Source organism: Eptesicus fuscus, chromosome 17, assembly GCF_027574615.1.
Source record: "Eptesicus fuscus isolate TK198812 chromosome 17, DD_ASM_mEF_20220401, whole genome shotgun sequence".
Lineage (NCBI taxonomy): Eukaryota > Metazoa > Chordata > Mammalia > Chiroptera > Vespertilionidae > Eptesicus > Eptesicus fuscus.
In genome coordinates this window covers 43188983-43206948 of record NC_072489.1, presented here as the reverse complement: position 1 = coordinate 43206948, position 17966 = coordinate 43188983, and the positions used below count along the sequence as shown (strand labels likewise).

At 56.3% G+C, this 17966-nt stretch overlaps 1 protein-coding gene across 1 annotated transcript; it reads right to left on the bottom strand.

Annotated features, from left to right (window-relative positions):
• Positions 1–955: 955 nt before the first annotated feature.
• On the bottom strand, positions 956–6276 carry TLX1 (T cell leukemia homeobox 1). Its single transcript, XM_008144198.3, has 3 exons — positions 5712–6276; positions 3522–3723; positions 956–1178 (listed from the first exon to the last, which is right to left on the bottom strand). Exons 1-3 carry the CDS (start codon positions 6274–6276, stop codon positions 956–958), a joined length of 990 nt encoding a protein of 329 aa, XP_008142420.1.
• Between the last annotated feature and the right edge of the window lie 11690 nt (positions 6277–17966).

Here is a 17966-nt window from a genome sequence, read left to right as displayed (position 1 = left end):
AGCTGCCCAGCTAACACCAAAGCCAAGTAGCTGCAGGATGCTGGGCTCAGCAAGGAGCAGGCAGCCCGAACTCCGGATCCGGAGGGTTTTATTATTTTTTTTCACATAAATTACACAAGCACTTTATAAAATGGTTACACAGAAAACACCTTATAAGTGCATAACTTAAACCCCCCCTATGAACAGGATCTGGAGAAACAGGCTGAGTTTGTGTGAAAACCTGCCTGTGAGTACCTGGGAGGGACTAGGATGCGTGATGGAGGTCTGGCAGGCCAAGGGACACTGTGACCGCTGCTGTGTGTGGAATAGGGTATCACAGTGTGGCCACAGCCACGTGCTTATGAGACGTGCCATGCTGTTCAGAGTAAGTCTAGGTCACGCCTGGCCTAGGACGGATAGTGAGAATCAAAGGTAAGAAGGCTATGGCCCTGTGTGTGCGCGTGACATTCTGCCATAGGTCCCCTGTGTGTGATCTGGGGTGACACCAAGAGGGACGGTGGAATCATCTCTGTGTGGGCCTGTGGGTGTCGGTAAGTGAGGGTATGTGATGAGGAGTGGGATACAGAGAGAAGGCTCCAACGACAGCCCATGCTGTCCTCTGGGGACCCCGGAAGCTCCTCTTCTCCCTCTTCCCCCGTCTGTCTCAGTCCCACGTTAAAAACCAGATTAAAATAAAATAGATGCAAACGGAGGCGCCTCTGAACAGTTTTAGCGGGCGCGCAGGACCGCGTGGGAGTCCGGGAGTGGGTCGCGGGTCCCTGTCCTCTGCACTCTTCTCTTCTTTTCCACGGAAGAGAGCGCAGTTTCGGCAAGCAGGCAGGCCCCTGTGGAGGGGCGCGTTCCCCTCCGTGGGCAGCCTGAGGCCGGTAGGGTGGGAGAGAGTCCTGGCTCTCAGGCCTCCGCGCGTTGACCCCTTGGCTGGGCGGGGGGCCCAAGGGGAGGGGGCTGGGCAGGCTCACTCGCAGGCCGATGCCACGGACGTGACGCTGGTGATCTTGGTCGAGTCGTCAGACCAGGGCTGCAGGTTCTGCAGGGCGAAGAGCGACGAGTTGTGGACGCAGAGCGGGTCGGCGGGCAGCGGCTGCGCCAGGCTCTTCTGGAAGGCCTCCTGCTGCAGCTGCAGGAGGATGCGGTTCGCCTGCTGCCTCTCGGCCTCGCGCTCCTCCGCCGTCTGCCGCCTGCACGGGGACAAGCGGTTACCCACGCTGCCCGGTTACCCACGCTGCCGCGCGATCCCGGGAGAGCCTGCGCACGCACGGGCCCTGCTGCCTGGGCAGCACCCGGCTCCAGCGTGGGCCCCTCTAACGCACCCCCTGATCTCGAAGATCCCGACTCCGACAAAGACTGGTAACCCCACAAGTAGATGGAACCGAGCTACATCAGGGAAGCTGCGGGAAAAGTCCGCTAGGCAGGGAGCTGGGGCTCCCTGTCCACACGCTGCGCCCACAACAGCCTCGAAGGGCTCAGCCAAGAATAAAATGGCATCTTGCCCCCACCCCCAACCCCGAGGAAGATCAGACACTCCCGTCCGGATCCTGGGGGCCTCACGTTCCCCACCAGCCCAAGATAGAGGCAAGGGCTGTGGATACGAGCTGTCCCGCCCGCCCGACCTCTCTTCCCCCCTTTTCTCTGCCGACGTCTCCCGGCCTCGGACCTCCTGCGCCCAGCCTGCGCCCTGTGCCTGCCGGGACTGCCGCCGGGCCAGCCGGCTTCCTCCGAGGCGTCCAGGGAGGCGATGACTCACTCCATTTAATGCCTCCCCTCCACCCCGTCAACTGAGATCAAACGTCTGTCTCTAAGGTGGACAGACCTAATGGGAGTCCCCGGGGCCTCCAGAAGCAATTTGTAGGCGATCGATGAAGCCGCGCGAAGCCAGCGAGGGCCTCTCCCCGGGCGGACGCCGGCCTCCTCCCCGCTGCCCCTTCTTGCTTTTCACTGTGTCTCTGGCTCTCTTCTTCCCCTTCTCTCCTGCGCTTTCAACTGCTTCACTGTTTCTCTTCCTTCGGGCTTTTGTCTGTATCTCTTGTTTTCTTTCATCCCCGCCCCTGCCCCGTTGGCTTTCTCAAGACTAAGGGAATTTGTTTGAAACGAAAATGGAGGTTTTCCCCATCCATTGCTTTTCTTTTTCATACCTAAGACTTCATTAGGCTGCCTGGTTTCCTTTTCTGCCTGGGTGGGGTATCTAGTTTGCCCCCCCCCCTTTGCGTTTTAGTTTCTCTGTCCGCCACCTGGGGGAGGGTCTTGCCTGGCTCCCTCCCTCCCCTCGGCTACAGCCCTGAGTGGGCCTTGAGAACCCCGGTGTACCCCTACCCAGCCAGCCTCGCCCCCTCTTCAACTAGCTTTCCAGAGGTCTGAAGCTGGTCCCCCCTGCCCCAGCGGCAGGAATGTGGGGAGGGGAGGGGAGGGCAGCAGACTCGCGGGGCAGTGGCTTCCTTTGTGGCCACCACAGGCGGAATCCCGGCAGATTCCTCGCCTTCATTCAGTAAAAGAGGAAACTCCAATTCCTTCCTCAGGCCCCAGGCCCGCCCGGCCCGGCGCCGCCGCCTTCGCCCAGACTCCTGCGCTCCCCCTGAGGCCTGAGCTAGCGAGAAACGCCTGGCAGGCGTGGAACCGAGTGTTCGGGTTAGATGTGCGGGCGGGAGGGTGCAGGAGGGACCAGCGGAGAAAGCGCTGGTGTGTGCGGAGAGTAAGGCTGCCACGAAGTCAGCGGGACACAAGAAAGAGGGGGAGGGAGGGAGGAAGAGAGAGAGACAGAGAGGGACAGAGGTCAAGGTGTATGTATATGGGGGGAAATTAGTGTAGTGGATGTGTGATGTGAGACGGGTAATCTCTCTCTCTCTCTCTCTCTCTCTCTCTCTCTCTCTCTCTCTCACACTCACACACACACACACACACACACACACAACCATCTGCTCCTAATTGATCCCGGGTTCTGTGGGACCATCGAAAATCCCGCCACAGCCGGCACGGATTGATTTTCCCCTTCCAGCGTGGGGAACCCGTGGCGGGAAGGCCGGGGGTCGCGGGAGGAGGGAGTCAGCAGAGCCCAGGCGGAGGTCTGCGGCCCCAGACGCTCTGCAGGGAGCCCGGCTGGGGCGCAGAACCTGGGCGCAGGCCGTCCTGTCTCCAGTCTCCGGGACAGAGCGGGTATCTCTGTCAGTGCACGTTTGCGCAAACAAAAAGCCCCGCGGGACTCACTGATCCGGGGACCTGGACTGCACGGACTGCTCTAACCTGCTGTTTCCTCAAGCGGCGGCCGGGATCAGCCGCGTTTGCAAAGGCACTGGGTTTGCCGGCCACAACGCTAGCAAGCCTCCGATCCACAGAGCCAGGGCTCTCCAGCCGCGTCTCGGTCCGTCGGCAGCGCCTGCCTCCCACTCCCCGAGCGCCTAGCAGGAGCTGCCAGCTCCTCCGAACACGTCGGAAACCGGGAGCGGGGGAAGCGTGCGCGTCCCGAGAGGCCCGGAGCCTGGAGCCGCCGAGACCGCGCCGCCCGCGCCGCGCCCGCCCCGCGCGCTCACCTCCACTTGGTCCGCCGGTTCTGGAACCAGGTTTTGACCTGAGCGTCAGTCATTTTGAGCGCCTTGGCCAGGGCGGCGCGCTCGGCGGAGGCCAGGTACTTCTGGCGGTGGAAGCGCTTCTCCAGCTCGCAGATCTGCAGGCGCGTGAAGGACGTGCGCGGCTTCTTCTTCTTGGGGGGCGTCCGGTTCTGATAGGGGTGACCTATACGGCGTGTTACAGTGAAGGGTGAGAGGGCCACTGGAGCGGGAGACAGACAGACGGCAGAGGCAAGCGGCAGAGCGTCAGGAGGCGTCCCAGGCCCGACACCCCGCGACTCAGCGAGCATAGCTGCTAGACCCCACGATCAGGGCCTCGATCCTCCCTGCAGCCCTCAAGCTCCAAGCCGGGGCGGGAAAGGGCCCCCTCCCGCCGCCAAGCTGCAGCCGCTGCTGCCACCACGGAGGCCTCCCTAGCCCCGGGCTTCCACGTGCCCAACCAGACACTAAACCACAGCCACCTCCCCAGTCTCCCTGAGGCGAGCAGAAGATGGCAGCCCACCCAGGGCCCCCCACAGCTTCCCACTGCCCCAGGCCTCCAGCCTCAGGGAAGCTGCCCCATAGTAAGGGGCTGGACCCTGCCTGGTCCCGACCTAAGCCTCCATCACACAGCGATAGACACAGACACGTCACATACAAATTATAGTAGCAAATTGTAGATCCATACATCCAAACAAGCCAGCACACAGGCGCACTAGGTAACACAAGGCAAGCCATATACTCCCTCAGCACCTTCTCAGGCCTGGAAGGAGAGCAGATGCGCTGTGGCTCCCCTAGGTAGGCCTGTGTGAAGTACCTTTCACCAGACCCAGGATTAGTGGGTTCCAGGCCAGGGCTTCCCTCAGAGTCCTTCCCTCTAGTCCAGGCCTGAGAGAACTTGGGTTGGGGCAGTGGAGCCCCTTGAGTACAGGGCCCTTCCTAGAGCCCCAAAGTAGAGTGGTTGTTCTGTCTCTACGAATTCCTCCCCCCCCCAAAAAAAAAAAACAACAAAACTTTTTGCCACAGTCCTAGAGTCTGAGCCAAGGTTGGAACAGGAGCAGGGGGGCTGTGGTGCCCCAGGGTCTCCTAGTCCAGGGTCTAGCTCTAAGCTGCCTAACCCCCTTTCACAGTTGGGCGCTGGAGTCCTGGCCTGTGCCTCCCTCCTCCTGCTCCTAAGGCCTGTCCGGAACCCAGACTCAACTCGTGGCTGCTTCGCTGCTTCCCAACCGGCGTGGGGGCCTGGCTCAGCGGGAAGATAATACTCTCAGATCCAGGGGATGCCAAGGGAAGCGGGAAGGGAAGCCGGGGGAAAGGGCCCGCGCCGAGCTAGGGCTGAGGGCCGACAGCGGAAGCGGGAGCGCAGAGCCGGGACTAACGGAGGAAGGCGGGGAGCAGGCAGCGGAGAGGACGGCAGCCAGCGCCGCCGAATGCGCCATCGTCCCGGGAGCAGTCCTTTGGCGGCCGATCGACCCTGGGCCTGGCCGGGGCAGTATTTACGCCCGAGGGCCGGGGGGGAGGAGGTGGAGGAGAAGGCCGAGCCCGGACAGAACGAAAATGAAGCGGGCGGCTCAGCCCCACGCTGCCACCGACCTGGACGAAGCCCGCGGTTCGGGAAGAAAGGGCCGCCCGCTCTGCTGCTTTCCTCGGGCTCGTGGCCTCTGCTGGCCCGCAGCGCAGCAGACCCTGGAACTTGGAGTTTGTGTGTGTGTGTGGGTGTGTGTGTGGGGGGGGGAACCTGTTCTTTCCTTGCGTTTGGTTCTGGGGCTCACCGCCTCCCAAGAGAACGTCGGCCGGGACGGAAGAAACAGTTTGTTCACATCGCGCCCCTTCTCTGAGATTCCGGGCCCCAAAGGCGGGCGGAACGTGTCCCGAAGCTACATTCCCCTTCCCTCCCTCTGACCGGGCCCAGGGACTCCGAGAGGGGAATCTGGGGGCGCTTCTCGGAGCAGGGGTCTGCGGGAGAGACGCCGCGCGGCCCGGGCTGGGAGAACTCTTCCAGCATGGCGATTCCTCGAGCATAGAAAGGTGGCAGGCGGCTAAACTTGGCGGAAGCACCGAGAGGAGCTGAGCGACCGACCGGGCAGGCGAAGGGGGCTGCAGGGAGCCACGAGGGGGGAGGGAGAGCGCAGAGCCCGGGCCGCGGCCAGGCGGGGCGCGCGCGGGCCCCGGACTCACCTGTGAACCTGTCCTTTGTGTATCTGCGGTTACTCTCCATCCAGGGGAAGGTGAGGCCGGTGAGGTTGTTGACACCTGGCACGGCAGGCACGGAGGGCACCGTTGGCAAGCCGGTAGCCAGAGGCTGGGGGTGGGCCACCGCTCCAGCTAGTGGTCTGTGCGCGGGCACCCGAATCACTCCCGCGGCGCTCAGCGCCCCTCCGCCGCCGCCGCCGCCGCCTCCCGGAGCCGGGCCGCCCGCCAAGGCCATGTTCACGTTGTAGGAGCCGGCCAGAGGGCCCATGCTGCAGGCACCGCCCCCGCCGCCCGCCGGGCCACCGGGACCGCTCGGGCCGCCTGCGCCGTAGGCCCCCGCGTTCCCGGCCGCCGCCCCGGCCACCGGTCCCCCGCCGCCGTAAGCGTAGGCGCCTCCGACCAAACAGCCAAGGCCGTATTCTCCGTCCTGGAGGCGTGAGTTTGGCCCCATGCAGCCGCCCTGGTCCGGGCTGTTGAGGATCTGGTCGATGCCGAAGCTGATGGGCTCCGCGTGGCCCGGGTGGAGATGGTGCGGACCCAGGTGCTCCATGCCGACCCCCGCCCCGGCCCCGCGGGGGGGGCCTGGGCGGCGGGGCTCGCTGTTTTTCGCTCCGGGTGCAGCGCGCAGGGGCGCGAAAGCAGGAGCGCTTCCTGGCTGCGCCGAGACTTGGAGGCGAAGTACGCACAAGGGCTAAAGTCGGGGGGAGGGGAGGGAGAGAGGGGGCGCCGTATCCTACTCCTCTCCGGCTGCTCCTTCCCCTCTCCGGCTGCTTGCTCGCTGTTGACTCTGGGACATCAATCACCGGGCGAAAAAGCCCGGTGCGAGGGAGCCTAGCCGTTCCGACCCGGTCTCTCCATTGGCTGTGAGCAGAGAGAAGCCGGGTGAATGACAGCGCGGGGGAGGGGCGGAGACCGGGAGAGGGAGGCCGGGAGCCGAGACAGATGCCGGAGCCAGAGACCGAAGGACGGAGACTGTGGCTCAGAGAAGTAGTTCAGGAAGAGGGGAAACAGAGACTTAAAAGGAGAAAGAAAAAGAGCAGGAGGTGGCCGTTCCCAGAGACTGACAGACAGACGGAGCCCAGGAGGTGGAGGTCAGAGCCCTCTTCCCAGCCAGGCAGGAGCCGCCCCCTAACTTTGAATTGGGCCCAAGGGGTCCAGCCACAGGCCTCTGGGGAGGAGGTGTCCCTTGGCTACTGGAGATTCTTCCCAGGGGCTCACCTGGGAAACACCTATCCATCAACCAGAGTATTTACACCAAACTTCAGGCCCAGCTTGTTAGGCAGAAGACTGTCTACTCCCCAGGTATGGAGCCCAGGCCCCTTAGTCAGGGAAAGTGAGTTCAGGCTGAGCCTTCTTTGAAACTCGGGCCTATGAACTACTGGCTATATGTTGAAAAAAAACCAAAAACAACCACCCCCCAATTTAGCCTGTTTAAGGAAACTGAGGAAGGGAAGACTTCCTGAAAGGCAAGCACAGACAAGGGAGTTAGCTTGAGGCCTGTTGCCATGGTGCCTATGCTTCAAGATACCACTTTCCTTTAAAATAAACAGATGTCTCAAGAAGCAGTTCCCACAGTATGTGAATGAATTCAATCGGGTTGTTTCACCTAGCAACTAGGCCAGGAGTGGCAATTTCAAGCAAGAAACCTTCAGACTGTGGTAAGGGGGAGGAGTTATTTTCTTATTTTTGGAATCTAGGGTCTTAGGGCAGTGGGGGCCTGGGCATGGTGGGACTGAGATGAGGGAAGTGCATCCAGGACAAAGTTAGGCCTTTGCAAAGTTTTGCCTGTGGCTGACTGGCGTAGAGCCCAGGAGAGGAGGAAACTCCCTTTTCTGCTTCCCCTTTCCCCTCTCCAGTAGGGAAATGTTTGATCCCTCCCAGAAGCCAAAATCAGGGAAAGGCATAGGTTGGATAACTTGGGATCTATTTCTGGTCTAGTCTAGATTCAACGGGCCTTCAGAGAGGGGTGTCTCTATCAGGCAAGGTGCTAGAATGTGAAAGCACACATTCTACTTATCAAGTCTTATTGCAATGTAATATTTGCTTTGGCCTATTACTTCCACTTGAAGAGATCTCCTTGGAGGCAAAAAAAAAAAAAAAATACCTTACTTATCTCTGTCCCTCTCCCCTATGGAGTATAGCCCCAACCCATAAAATATATTCATTTTGAGTGAATAATGAATGAATGAACCTCCTTATTCAACACATTTTTTGAGCACGTACTATGTGTCAGGTACGGTTCTTGGCATTGAGAAAAGAGCAGTAAACAGAACAAAGTTTCTGCCCTCATGGAGCTTGCATTCCATAGAGGGGACATAGAGAAGCAAATACAATAAGCCAGAGGATGATAAGTGTTATGGAGAACACTATAAACTCTACACTAACTCTTTGAGATGAGTATCATCCCTATTTGACAGATGCAAAGAAACCAAATCTCAGAGAGGCTAAGTGACTCGATAAGATGGAGGAGCTGGATTCTACTTGCTTTCATGGGTTACCCTGAAAACCTGGCTGCTGGTTGGAACAGCATCTCTATAAGGAACACCTTGTCTAGGCTCCAGGCAAGTGGACAGGGGTCCACTCAATATAAAGCCAGATGTGGTTGTTTTCAACACTAAACAGACACATGAGGAGAGAGTCCCACTCCCTTAACAGTTCTCTCCTCTCCACCCACCCCAATTCAAGTACTACACCTCAACCAGGAGGCTCCATAACTTTCTTTGGAAGTTGTTTGAACCTGAATATGTCTCTTTCCTGCTTCTTATGTTGAAAGAACTGAAGAAGAAATAGACACAAGTGTTTTACTGAGAAACTACTATGTGCCAGGCACCACACCGCGCTGATCTCATTTAAGACTCACACAACCCTGTGAAGTTAATAGAAACATCCCCATTTTTAAATTATTAAGAAAAATGAATCTTCATAAGAGTATTTTTCATAATGAATAGTGTGATTCATAAAACAATTTTGATGAATTTTGATGAATGGATAAATAAAATGAGGTATCTCTGTACAATTGACTTTTTATTCAGCCATAAAAAGGAATGAAAAGGACATCCTGGTTCATGCTACAACATGGAAGAACCTAGAAAACATTGTGCTAAGTGAAGGAAGCCAGGCACAAAAGGCCACATATTATATAAGTTTATTTATATGAACCATCCAGAATAGGCAAATCTATAGAGACAGAAAATAAATTAGTGGTTTCCAGGAGCTGGAGGGGGAGGGAGGTTGGGAATTGAAAATACTCTGGAGTTAGATGATTATAGTTGCACAACTTTGTGAACATACTAAAAACCACTGAGTTGTACAATTTAAAGGGTTGAAATTATGTTACATGAATTATATCTCATTTTAAGAAAACAAAAACTGAGACTCAGTGAGAGGAATGAAATTGCCCAAAGTCACACAGACAGAAGAGGATTGAGCTGGGATCCTAAACTCTGCACTACTTTTCCTGTAGAGGGTGAAAACTATGGGGAGAGACCCTTCAGCATCCTTTGAGGTTGGGTCCCGTTGCCTTGGTCTGTCTTTCTCCTTTTAGTCAAGACGTCACATTGGTGTCTAACAACAGTTCTGCCTAATGCAATTAAAATCCTATCTCTCTAGGTTATCCTCTAAACAGCTTCTCTTTGCCACCTTCTGGCCCATGCTAGAAACCCCTTGAGTGTTCCTAACACTCTCCCCATCCTCCCTCTCCCCCTCCTAATGCACCTTTCCAGCCTCCAAGGCTTTCCAATCCTGCCTGATCCAACCCTTTGGGCATCTGCCTCACTTACCTCTTGAACGCCTCACTTCTGTCACTGGTTGTCCAGGGTAGCTGGGACGAGACCTCACCCTTGCTGGCCTCATCTAAGTTTGGCAGAAGTCACCCTGCCTCGGGGTCCACTAAGACTGTCAGGGTGCTCTTCTCACCAAATTCAACACCCAGGGACACCCTGCCTTTCCCCGCCTCGCTGCTACCTGACTGATTTCTTTTGAATTTCCCACCCACCTCTCCTGCTTATCAGAGTCAACTTTTATCCCAATCTAGTTCTGAGCTGCTGGCCTCCCCCCAGCTGGAGTGCTCTGAGTCCAGCTTGACCTCGGCCTTTGTCTTCCAATGGGATAGTGGCTGAGGGCAGGGTGACCCTCTCTGTCCCTTCTCTGCTAGGAAGATGAGACAAGAGTGCTAGGATTTGCTGGGTTTTGGCCCCTGCCACTCCCCAAAGCAGTGTTTCTTGAGCACAGCCCTGCAGGTGAGAAAGTTTTCTGAAATGGAGGAGGAGACTCAGAGCTTATTGTCCATGCAGCTTGTGTTCCCTGCCTTGCAGAGTAGCCCTGTTGGGAAAGAGGAGGGAGGGAAGGGAGGCAGGACTCACAAAGAACCAGTGGTGTCCTAGGTACCTTCTCATCCCATCCTCCAAATGCCCTGTGATGCGGCTTTTGTTGTCTCCGTTTTGCAGATGAAAACACCAAGGCACTGAAATCTAAACAGGGACAGGCTTGGACTCAAGTGCTGTTTTTCTGACTCCATTCATTACAAGCTGCTTCCCCAGCACCAAACCTGGCAGGTGTGGTCCTTGCCTGGCAGGAGTATCTTTGCACACATCTAGGTGAGTTCCAGCCCTGAGGCCACCTGGTAACACCCCCCACCCCTTCCAGCACCAACCCTCCCAGCCCCCCACACACCCGCCTGCAGAATAAAGAAGTGCTTCCAATTAAAAGAGGAGCAGCTGAGGCTGAGACTGGAGAGTGGGGGGCGGGAGGGGGGAGAAAAGGGAGGGCTCAGCCACAGGGGAAGCCCCTTTGGATCCCACATTGCTTCCTTCCCCCTCTGGGAGAGACCCCTGAGCCAGGGGTTGTCCTTTAGCTTAGGGGTGTGTATGGTAACTTAATTACTTTGTGTGTGTGGGACTGTGTGTCCCTGAGGGGAAGCTGGATGTGCATGACAGTGAGCGTAGTGTGTTTGTCTTTAAGGAATAACTTTAAAAATTTACCCAAATATGTACCGAGTGTCCATTATGTAATTGTGTTAGGCTGTTGGCACACAACAAGAGGCATGTCTATTGGTAAGAACGCTGGGGGTGGGGGGAATCTGGGTCTGTTTTACAACTGGATTTGCTTGTGTAAAGGATGTGTGTGTCAGTGAGAATGCGAGGGGATGTGTGTTTTCTATAACAGGATGATTGTGTGTGTCTACAGCTATTCCTCTGTAATGGGCCCATACATGATGGTGTGAGGCTGTCCCGTGGCCTGTGTGTGAAAGTGTGAATGTAATAATAATGTATATTGCTGACGGTATGTGTGTATCTGGGGGAGGGGTGTCCTATTTTCTAGTGTAGTTGTCAGGGAAATGGCCATATGTGGACCTGTGGGTGTAGGAAGAGAGTGACAGGGTATGCCCAGTAGGCATTTCGCAGGGAAGGTGTAGAACAGGCTGAGAAATATGTACGGGGATGTGTACTGTGAAGCAGCCCATGGTGGGACCGTTGAGGTCTGGATTCTCAGTACCAAACATGCCTCTTCTGCCTTGCTCACCTGCCTCAGTAGAGGGGAGGGAACTTCTCCTTCCACGAAAGAGGCAGGCACAGCTGTGACTTAGGGACTTAGAGACCCAGGAAAGGGGACCCCACCTGCCCAGAGCCCTGGGGTGGGGGTGCTTGTCTCTAGGAGCCTACGTTGGTGAAGGACAAGTGAGCAGGCTGGTTCCAGGCCACAACTGAATGATTCTTCAGCCCCAGGTGCCCCCGCTCAATCCTTACAGCCACAGGGGCCGAGGACCTCTCCAACACAGCAAGACGGCACCGGGTTCCCTCAGCGCAGGGACCCTGAATGGGTAGAAGATGGAGAGACAGGGGTCAGAGCCGATCTGATGGAGGATTTACCTTAGTGTCACCTGGTGGAGGGGCCGCACCTTTCTCCTCCTCCCACCCCCACCCCCAAGCCTGCTAGAGCCACGGGGTCCTTACGGCTCTTCCTCCCCCACTAGGGCTTCCCCTCTTAGCTTCTGTTGGCCCACCACCCCTGGGCACCCCGCTAGGGCCTCAGGCCTTTCTCTGACCAGCTCCCTCCCATGGGAAGATCAGAGGCCCCCAGGTCCCACCATCCAGCATTGGTGCCCCTGGCCCAGCCTGTCTCCGATGCTGGTCTCCTCTCAGGTTTCCAAAACCGGGAGAGGGTAGGACATGGGGTGGGCTGCGAGCAGGTTCAGGCAGGACAGACCTCCAGGCCCTGCCATTCCTGACAGCTCCTGGACGGCTCCCTGGGCACCACCCCGGAGACACTAAGGGAGCCTCCCACCAGTGGGCCCAGGGAGCCGCTCTGCTTAGGACCCAGAACACAGGCAGGGCCCAGCCTCCCGTCCTCAGCCTCTACCCTTGGCCCTACTCAGCCGCTGGGCGGGTCCACGTCCAACCCGAGGACTTTCCGGTGTCAGGGGGCACCCAGGTCGCCGGGCCCTGAGCAGGGCGCAGGGGCGGGAACAGAGAGCGCTAGCCAGGCCTCCGAGGGCCACCGCCGTCTTCTAGGAACCGCCTTCGGCCAGGCTGACAGTGGGACTCCCTTCCGGCTCAGAGGGCTGAACCTCCGAAGCTGTGCGGATTCTCCCACCCCTCCCCATCCCTGCTCCCCAGACCCCAGCCCCCTCGCCCCTGGCAGTAAAGACAGATGAGTGAGATTTCTGGTCGCGAGCCTGCAGTGCCCATATCTACCCAGACTTCCCACCTCAATCCCTCGCCCCTGGGGAGCATAGACTTGGCCTTCCAGCCCCCAAACCCGGACTCCCAGCGGCTCCAATCCCGGCTGTGGCGGAGGCGGAGTTGGAGGTCTCGCGCGGTTGACCCTAGGAGCTCGGGCCACCTTGGCACGGATAGGTCTGGTAATTTCAGGGGTGCAAGGGGTGCGTCAGAAGCAGCTGGCCCCCTGAGCCGAGGTGCCGGGCTGTTCTGGGAACAGGTAACCTGGCTCGGACCCGGACCCGGACCGACGCTAGAGGAGAGGGCCTGGCTGCCCCGCCAGCCCGGTGGACTCGGGAGTGTTGTCCCAGTAGATGCGTTGAGCTGGAGTTAGGGTTTGAAACACACTCTCCAAGCTCCTCCTCCTTCAGAAAAGCCTGGGGCCGCAGCTGCTGCTGGGCTGCTGGTGGGGCGGGGCGGGGCGGGGCGGGGGGGGGGGGTGATGTGTTCCACTCCGCAGCCCGATGGCACCGGGACCCGCGCTTGTATCCAAAAGGTCGCGCGCAGACACGCTGAACACCACGGCTTTCCAGGGACAGCGGCGGAGCAGCGACAGCACCTTCTCACACCCGCCCAGGCCCACACTCATCCTTGCACAGAAAACGCAGACACGCCCGAGTGCAGCCCGCGGATGGATGCTCACGAAGCCTCCCCACCCCCGCACCCAGGTGCCCACGGACACGCCCAGCCACACACCCCCTCCGCGCCGCTGCAAAGCGAAACAAAACCCTCTCCCTTCACAACACAACCTGCAGGTCACCGTGCACAGGTACACATACACCCCGAACCGCAGGTGCACCCCTTTCCACACGTCCTTCCTGCTCCCTCCTCCACATTGATTGCACTCACCAGCAGCCACAGTTCCCCAACTTTTCCAGGGGGACCAAGATCGCCTCCTCTCCGGAGCGGGTGGGGAGCAGAGCCGCAGGTGCCAGAAGTGGGGGGCGTGCCAAAGGGGAGGAACTGTATCCATATGCATGGGAGCGTCGCACAAAGAGCAGCTGCCCCAGCTCAGCCCCCGCGGGCGAAGAGTTGCGCAGAGGCTGCGGCCGCCCAGCTAATTGAATTAGGCCGGTCAGACCCTGCCACCCGTGCGCCACCCGCGGTCGCTTTGCCACCGGTCCCCGGGCGCCGCAGGCGCTTGTTGGGTGCCGAGGGACGGATGGAGGGAAGGAGGCACTGCCGCCTGAGCCCCTGCCCGAGGCGGTCTCTCCCTCCAAAAATAATCGCATTGTCCCGAGGGCTGCGTGTGGCCCTGGGCGCCAGGTATCCCCAACTGGACTGCGACGCTGTGATTTATGGGACAGTTGAGGGAGCTGACATGGCCCTCCTTCACCCACCCTCTCCCTAGTTCTCAGCTGCCTACGATTAGGGTGCCCCTTCCCCACCTGGGAAGTGAGGGCGGGAGGAATAGGGAGGCAACCGACCAGCCGCCGGAAATTAGAGGGGTTGGATGCCTGAGTGAGGGAGGTGTGGCCCGGGTGGGCAGGCCCAGTGAGGCCTATGTGGGCATGGAGCGAATGAGTGCGTCAGGGCATGCGGCTAACTTCATGACTCTGCGAGAGCATTGAGACCTGTGAGCCGCTGCACGGTGAGTGAGGTGGGGTGTGTGTGTGTGTGTGTGTGTGTGTGTGTGTGTAAGGGGGTGTCCTAGAATGAACCATGTGATCCCAAGAGGGTGGAAGAGGGCCACCACCCTGGGAACCTAAGACTACAGTGGGCTTTGGGGGATCTGAGACCTTGTTCCAGCCAAAGCCCCTGGTCCCAGACCCACCTGCTGCTGCCCACTGAGCTTCGTCAAGCCACTTAAGTTGCACAGGGAAGATGAAGTCCCCTAGAAATCCAACTAGGGGTGGGAGTGATCCAACGCCAGGAGCCTTGTGCCCTCCAGAGGGTTCAGTGCAAACGGCAGGGACCAAGACCTTTAGGAGGAATAATGCCAAGGGGAGCAGTAGCTGTCACCTCTAAACCCCCTTGCCCCACAGCCCAAGGCTCCTAAGGGGGGGATGGGAGCGAGGGGTGGGTGGCAATGGTCTGGGGGCCCACTCCCTCAGGCCAGGGGCCAGGCCTCTGCAGCCTGCACTGTTCTTCCCGGGATTTTTACTGCATCACCAAGATGAGCAGTGACATCCCCCTCTCCCCTTTCATAAATATTGCATCTTCCCAATGCAATTACAGGAGACGGAGCGGCATGAGCATTTACTAAATAAGATTATGGGGTAATGCTAATGCAGTTTATGTCTTCGCTCTGACACCAGACAAACTCCCTATTAATAACCTCTCAATGAGGCAGGAGGCTCAGAAGGCAGCGCCTGGGGCTGCCCACACTGCACACTCAGTAAGAATGGCCACAGCATGGCCACCCTGGGCTCTGGGGCTCCACTAGCCTTGGCTCGCTCCCTGGGCTGCCAGGGCCACCCTCCCCTCTGGGCCTCTTAGCTTAGCGCTCCGTTTTCCCAGAGGCAGCCTCACCAGCTGCCCCAAGCTGGGGAGCTTCATTGACACCCTCACTTGCCCACTTCTTTTGGGGCAACAGTTTGGTCCCAGCCGGTGCTCTGCTCCTCTCTTCAGAATCCACACTGCTGGAGAGGCCCAATTCTCCTCCCCTAAAGGGTGTACAGGACACAACCTTCCCTGTCTTAGAAACTGCTCACCTTGCCGATGGGAAAATCAAACCCCTTTATCCCGCCATTCAAGGCCCTCAACTTACTTTATGCTTCATCTGTAGTACCCTCCCCCAAACACTGGCCATTCTGTATGAACTGAGATAAACATTCTTCTCACACCTTCCCACTTGCACCCAACTTTTGAGTGCTGATGCTCTGGCAAAAAAAGAAAAAAGTGGGCTGATGCCCACTGCAAAAAAAAAAAAAAAAAAGAAGAAGAAGAAGAAGAAGAAGAAGAAGAAGAAGAAGAAGAAAGAAAAAAGAAAAGAAAAGAAAGAAAGAGAGAAAGATCCTACACTTCAAAACCCAGCTCAAATTTCGGCCTCCCCAACATTCTCCTGACATAATGTATGAGTCCTTCAAGTGGCCAACAACACACTGTTTTAAAAATTGCATTTTTTTGCCCTAACCGGTTTGGCTCAGTGGGTAGAGCATCGGCCTGCGGACTGAAAGTTCCCAGGTTTGATTCCGGTCAAGGGCACGTACCTTGGTTGCGGGCACATCCCCAGTAGGAGGTGTGCAGGAGGCAGCTGATCAATGTTTCTCTCTCATCGATGTTTCTACCTCTCTATCCCTCTCCCTTCCTCTCTGTAAAAAATCAATAAAATATATTTTTAAAAATTGCATTTTTTTGGTGGTGTTGTAGATTTGGAGTCACAGAGACATGGATTGGAGTCCTAGCCACACTACTTTACAAATGTGAATGGGAACAGATCAGTTAACTTCTCTGGCCCTTGTTTTGTGTTCTTTTTTATTTATTTTTAATAAAAGAGGCACTGTGAATTCTGCCTTCTATTTCATCAAACCATTGTCAGAATCAACATAAAGATGAAACAATGTAAAAGTTTCCTAATTCATTGGGTATATCTCTGCTTTAAGTTCTTTTAATATTTATTTATTTATTTATTTATTTATTTCAGAGAGGAAGGAAGAGGGAGAGAGATATAAAAACAACAATGATGAGAGAGAATCATTGATCAGCTGCCTCCTGCATGCCCCTTACTGGGGATTGAGCCAGGGCATGTACCCTAAGCAGGAATTGAACTGACTTCCCGGTTCATAGGTTGACACTCAACCACTGAACCACACCATCTGGGCATACAGTCTTTTATTATATTATTATTATTATTATTATTATTCCATTAGCATTTATGTAAAATGTTTGTCATCCCTGCTGGTCTGGGAGTCCTTGAAACTGAATGTTGTCTAGTCCTGCTCAGGTCCCAGATCCAGTTGATGAACTCTTCAGACATACTAGATGCCCTTGTCCTGGCTGCCCTAACTTGCCTCCTCTTGAGGGCCCCATTGAGAGGACAGGGCTAAGGCAGGAGAGACAAGTTCTAGAAAAATAGGATGTGGAGAAACCAAGATGGCGGCATAGGTAAACACCTGAACTGCTGCCTTGCACGACAACTTCAAAACTATAACTAAAAGACAAAACGGACATCATCAGAACCACAGGAAGGCTGGCTGAGTGGAAATTCTACAACTAGAAGGAAAGAGAAAAGCACACTGAGACTCAGAGGAGCTGCAGGAGGCAGAGGTATGGAGGCGCGCGCACAGAGAGGGCTGGCAACTGAGTACCCGGCTGGCTGTCTCAAGCGGGAGGGAGACAAAAGCTCCCAACTGCTCTGAACTCAAGTTCCGGGCGAGACTCTGGGGACCCAGACTCATTCGGGGAGAAACTGGACTGTCTGGCAGCGGGTGAAACTCGAGGGTGGCTTTCTCTCAGAGGTGCTTGCAGTGATTACCGCAGGACACAGACCCGGGGGCCTCTTAGGGTAGGGCTGATGGGAAGCCATTGCTGCTTGCTCCGCCCTGAGATCCCGCCCCTTGAAGCCATTGCTGCTTGCTCTGCCCTGAGACTCCGCCCCATCCAAGCTGAGCGCAGAGGCTTTTGCATATGAATGGCCTGGTCCTTTGAATTCTAAACTTACCTAACAAACTGCATCTGAGTCAGTGAGACCCAGAACATCCAAAAGAAGGCCCAAGGCCCCACAGCAGCTTGCATTACTTCACAGCTGGGCCTCATCTGGGCACCTCCAAAACTCAAACAAAGAAGAGGAATCTGCAGACCTCTCTGTAGCTCCTGCTGGGTGGCCTCAGGCAGAGACTAAATTAGCACCTCCTTGGAGATCCAAGAGCCAGTGTACCCAGGGATCAGAGTAGGACCATCCAGATTAAAACTCCTCAGATCCATAAGGGACACACTCAGCGGGCAGACTCAGTGAACACCAAAGCCCCACTGAAGTAAGTCTTGCCTCATAAGGGTGTCTCCAGCACAGAAGTTCTCCCATCGTAGACACAGCTGATCCTCACAGCCAATTGACCTGGAGGTCAATTCCCCCCAGTGATACCAACAACAATCAAGGCTTAACTACAACAAGACTGTGCACACAGCCCACAAAGGGGTGCACCAAGAGTGTCCACCTCAGGTAACTGGGGAGGCTGAGCCACTGGGCCCTATAGGACACCTAGCACACAAAGCCACTCTATCAACTCAGGGAAGCAGCCAAAATACAGAGACAAAGAAACAGGTCACATATGAAAGAAATGGAGGAAAGCAAACGACTGGATATAGAGTCCAAAACCACACTTGTAAGATTTTTCAAGAATTTCCTAGAAAATGCCGATAAATTTAGTGAGACCCTCGAGGATATGAAAAAGGACCAACTAGAAATTAAGCATACACTGACTGAAATAAAAAATAATATACAGAGATCCAACAGCAGACTAGAGGATCACAAGAATCAAGTCAAAGGTTTGAAATACAACAAAGCAAAAAATACCCAACTGGAAAAGCAAAAAGAATCCAAAAATATGAAGATAGTGTAAGGAGCCTCTGGGACAACTTCAAG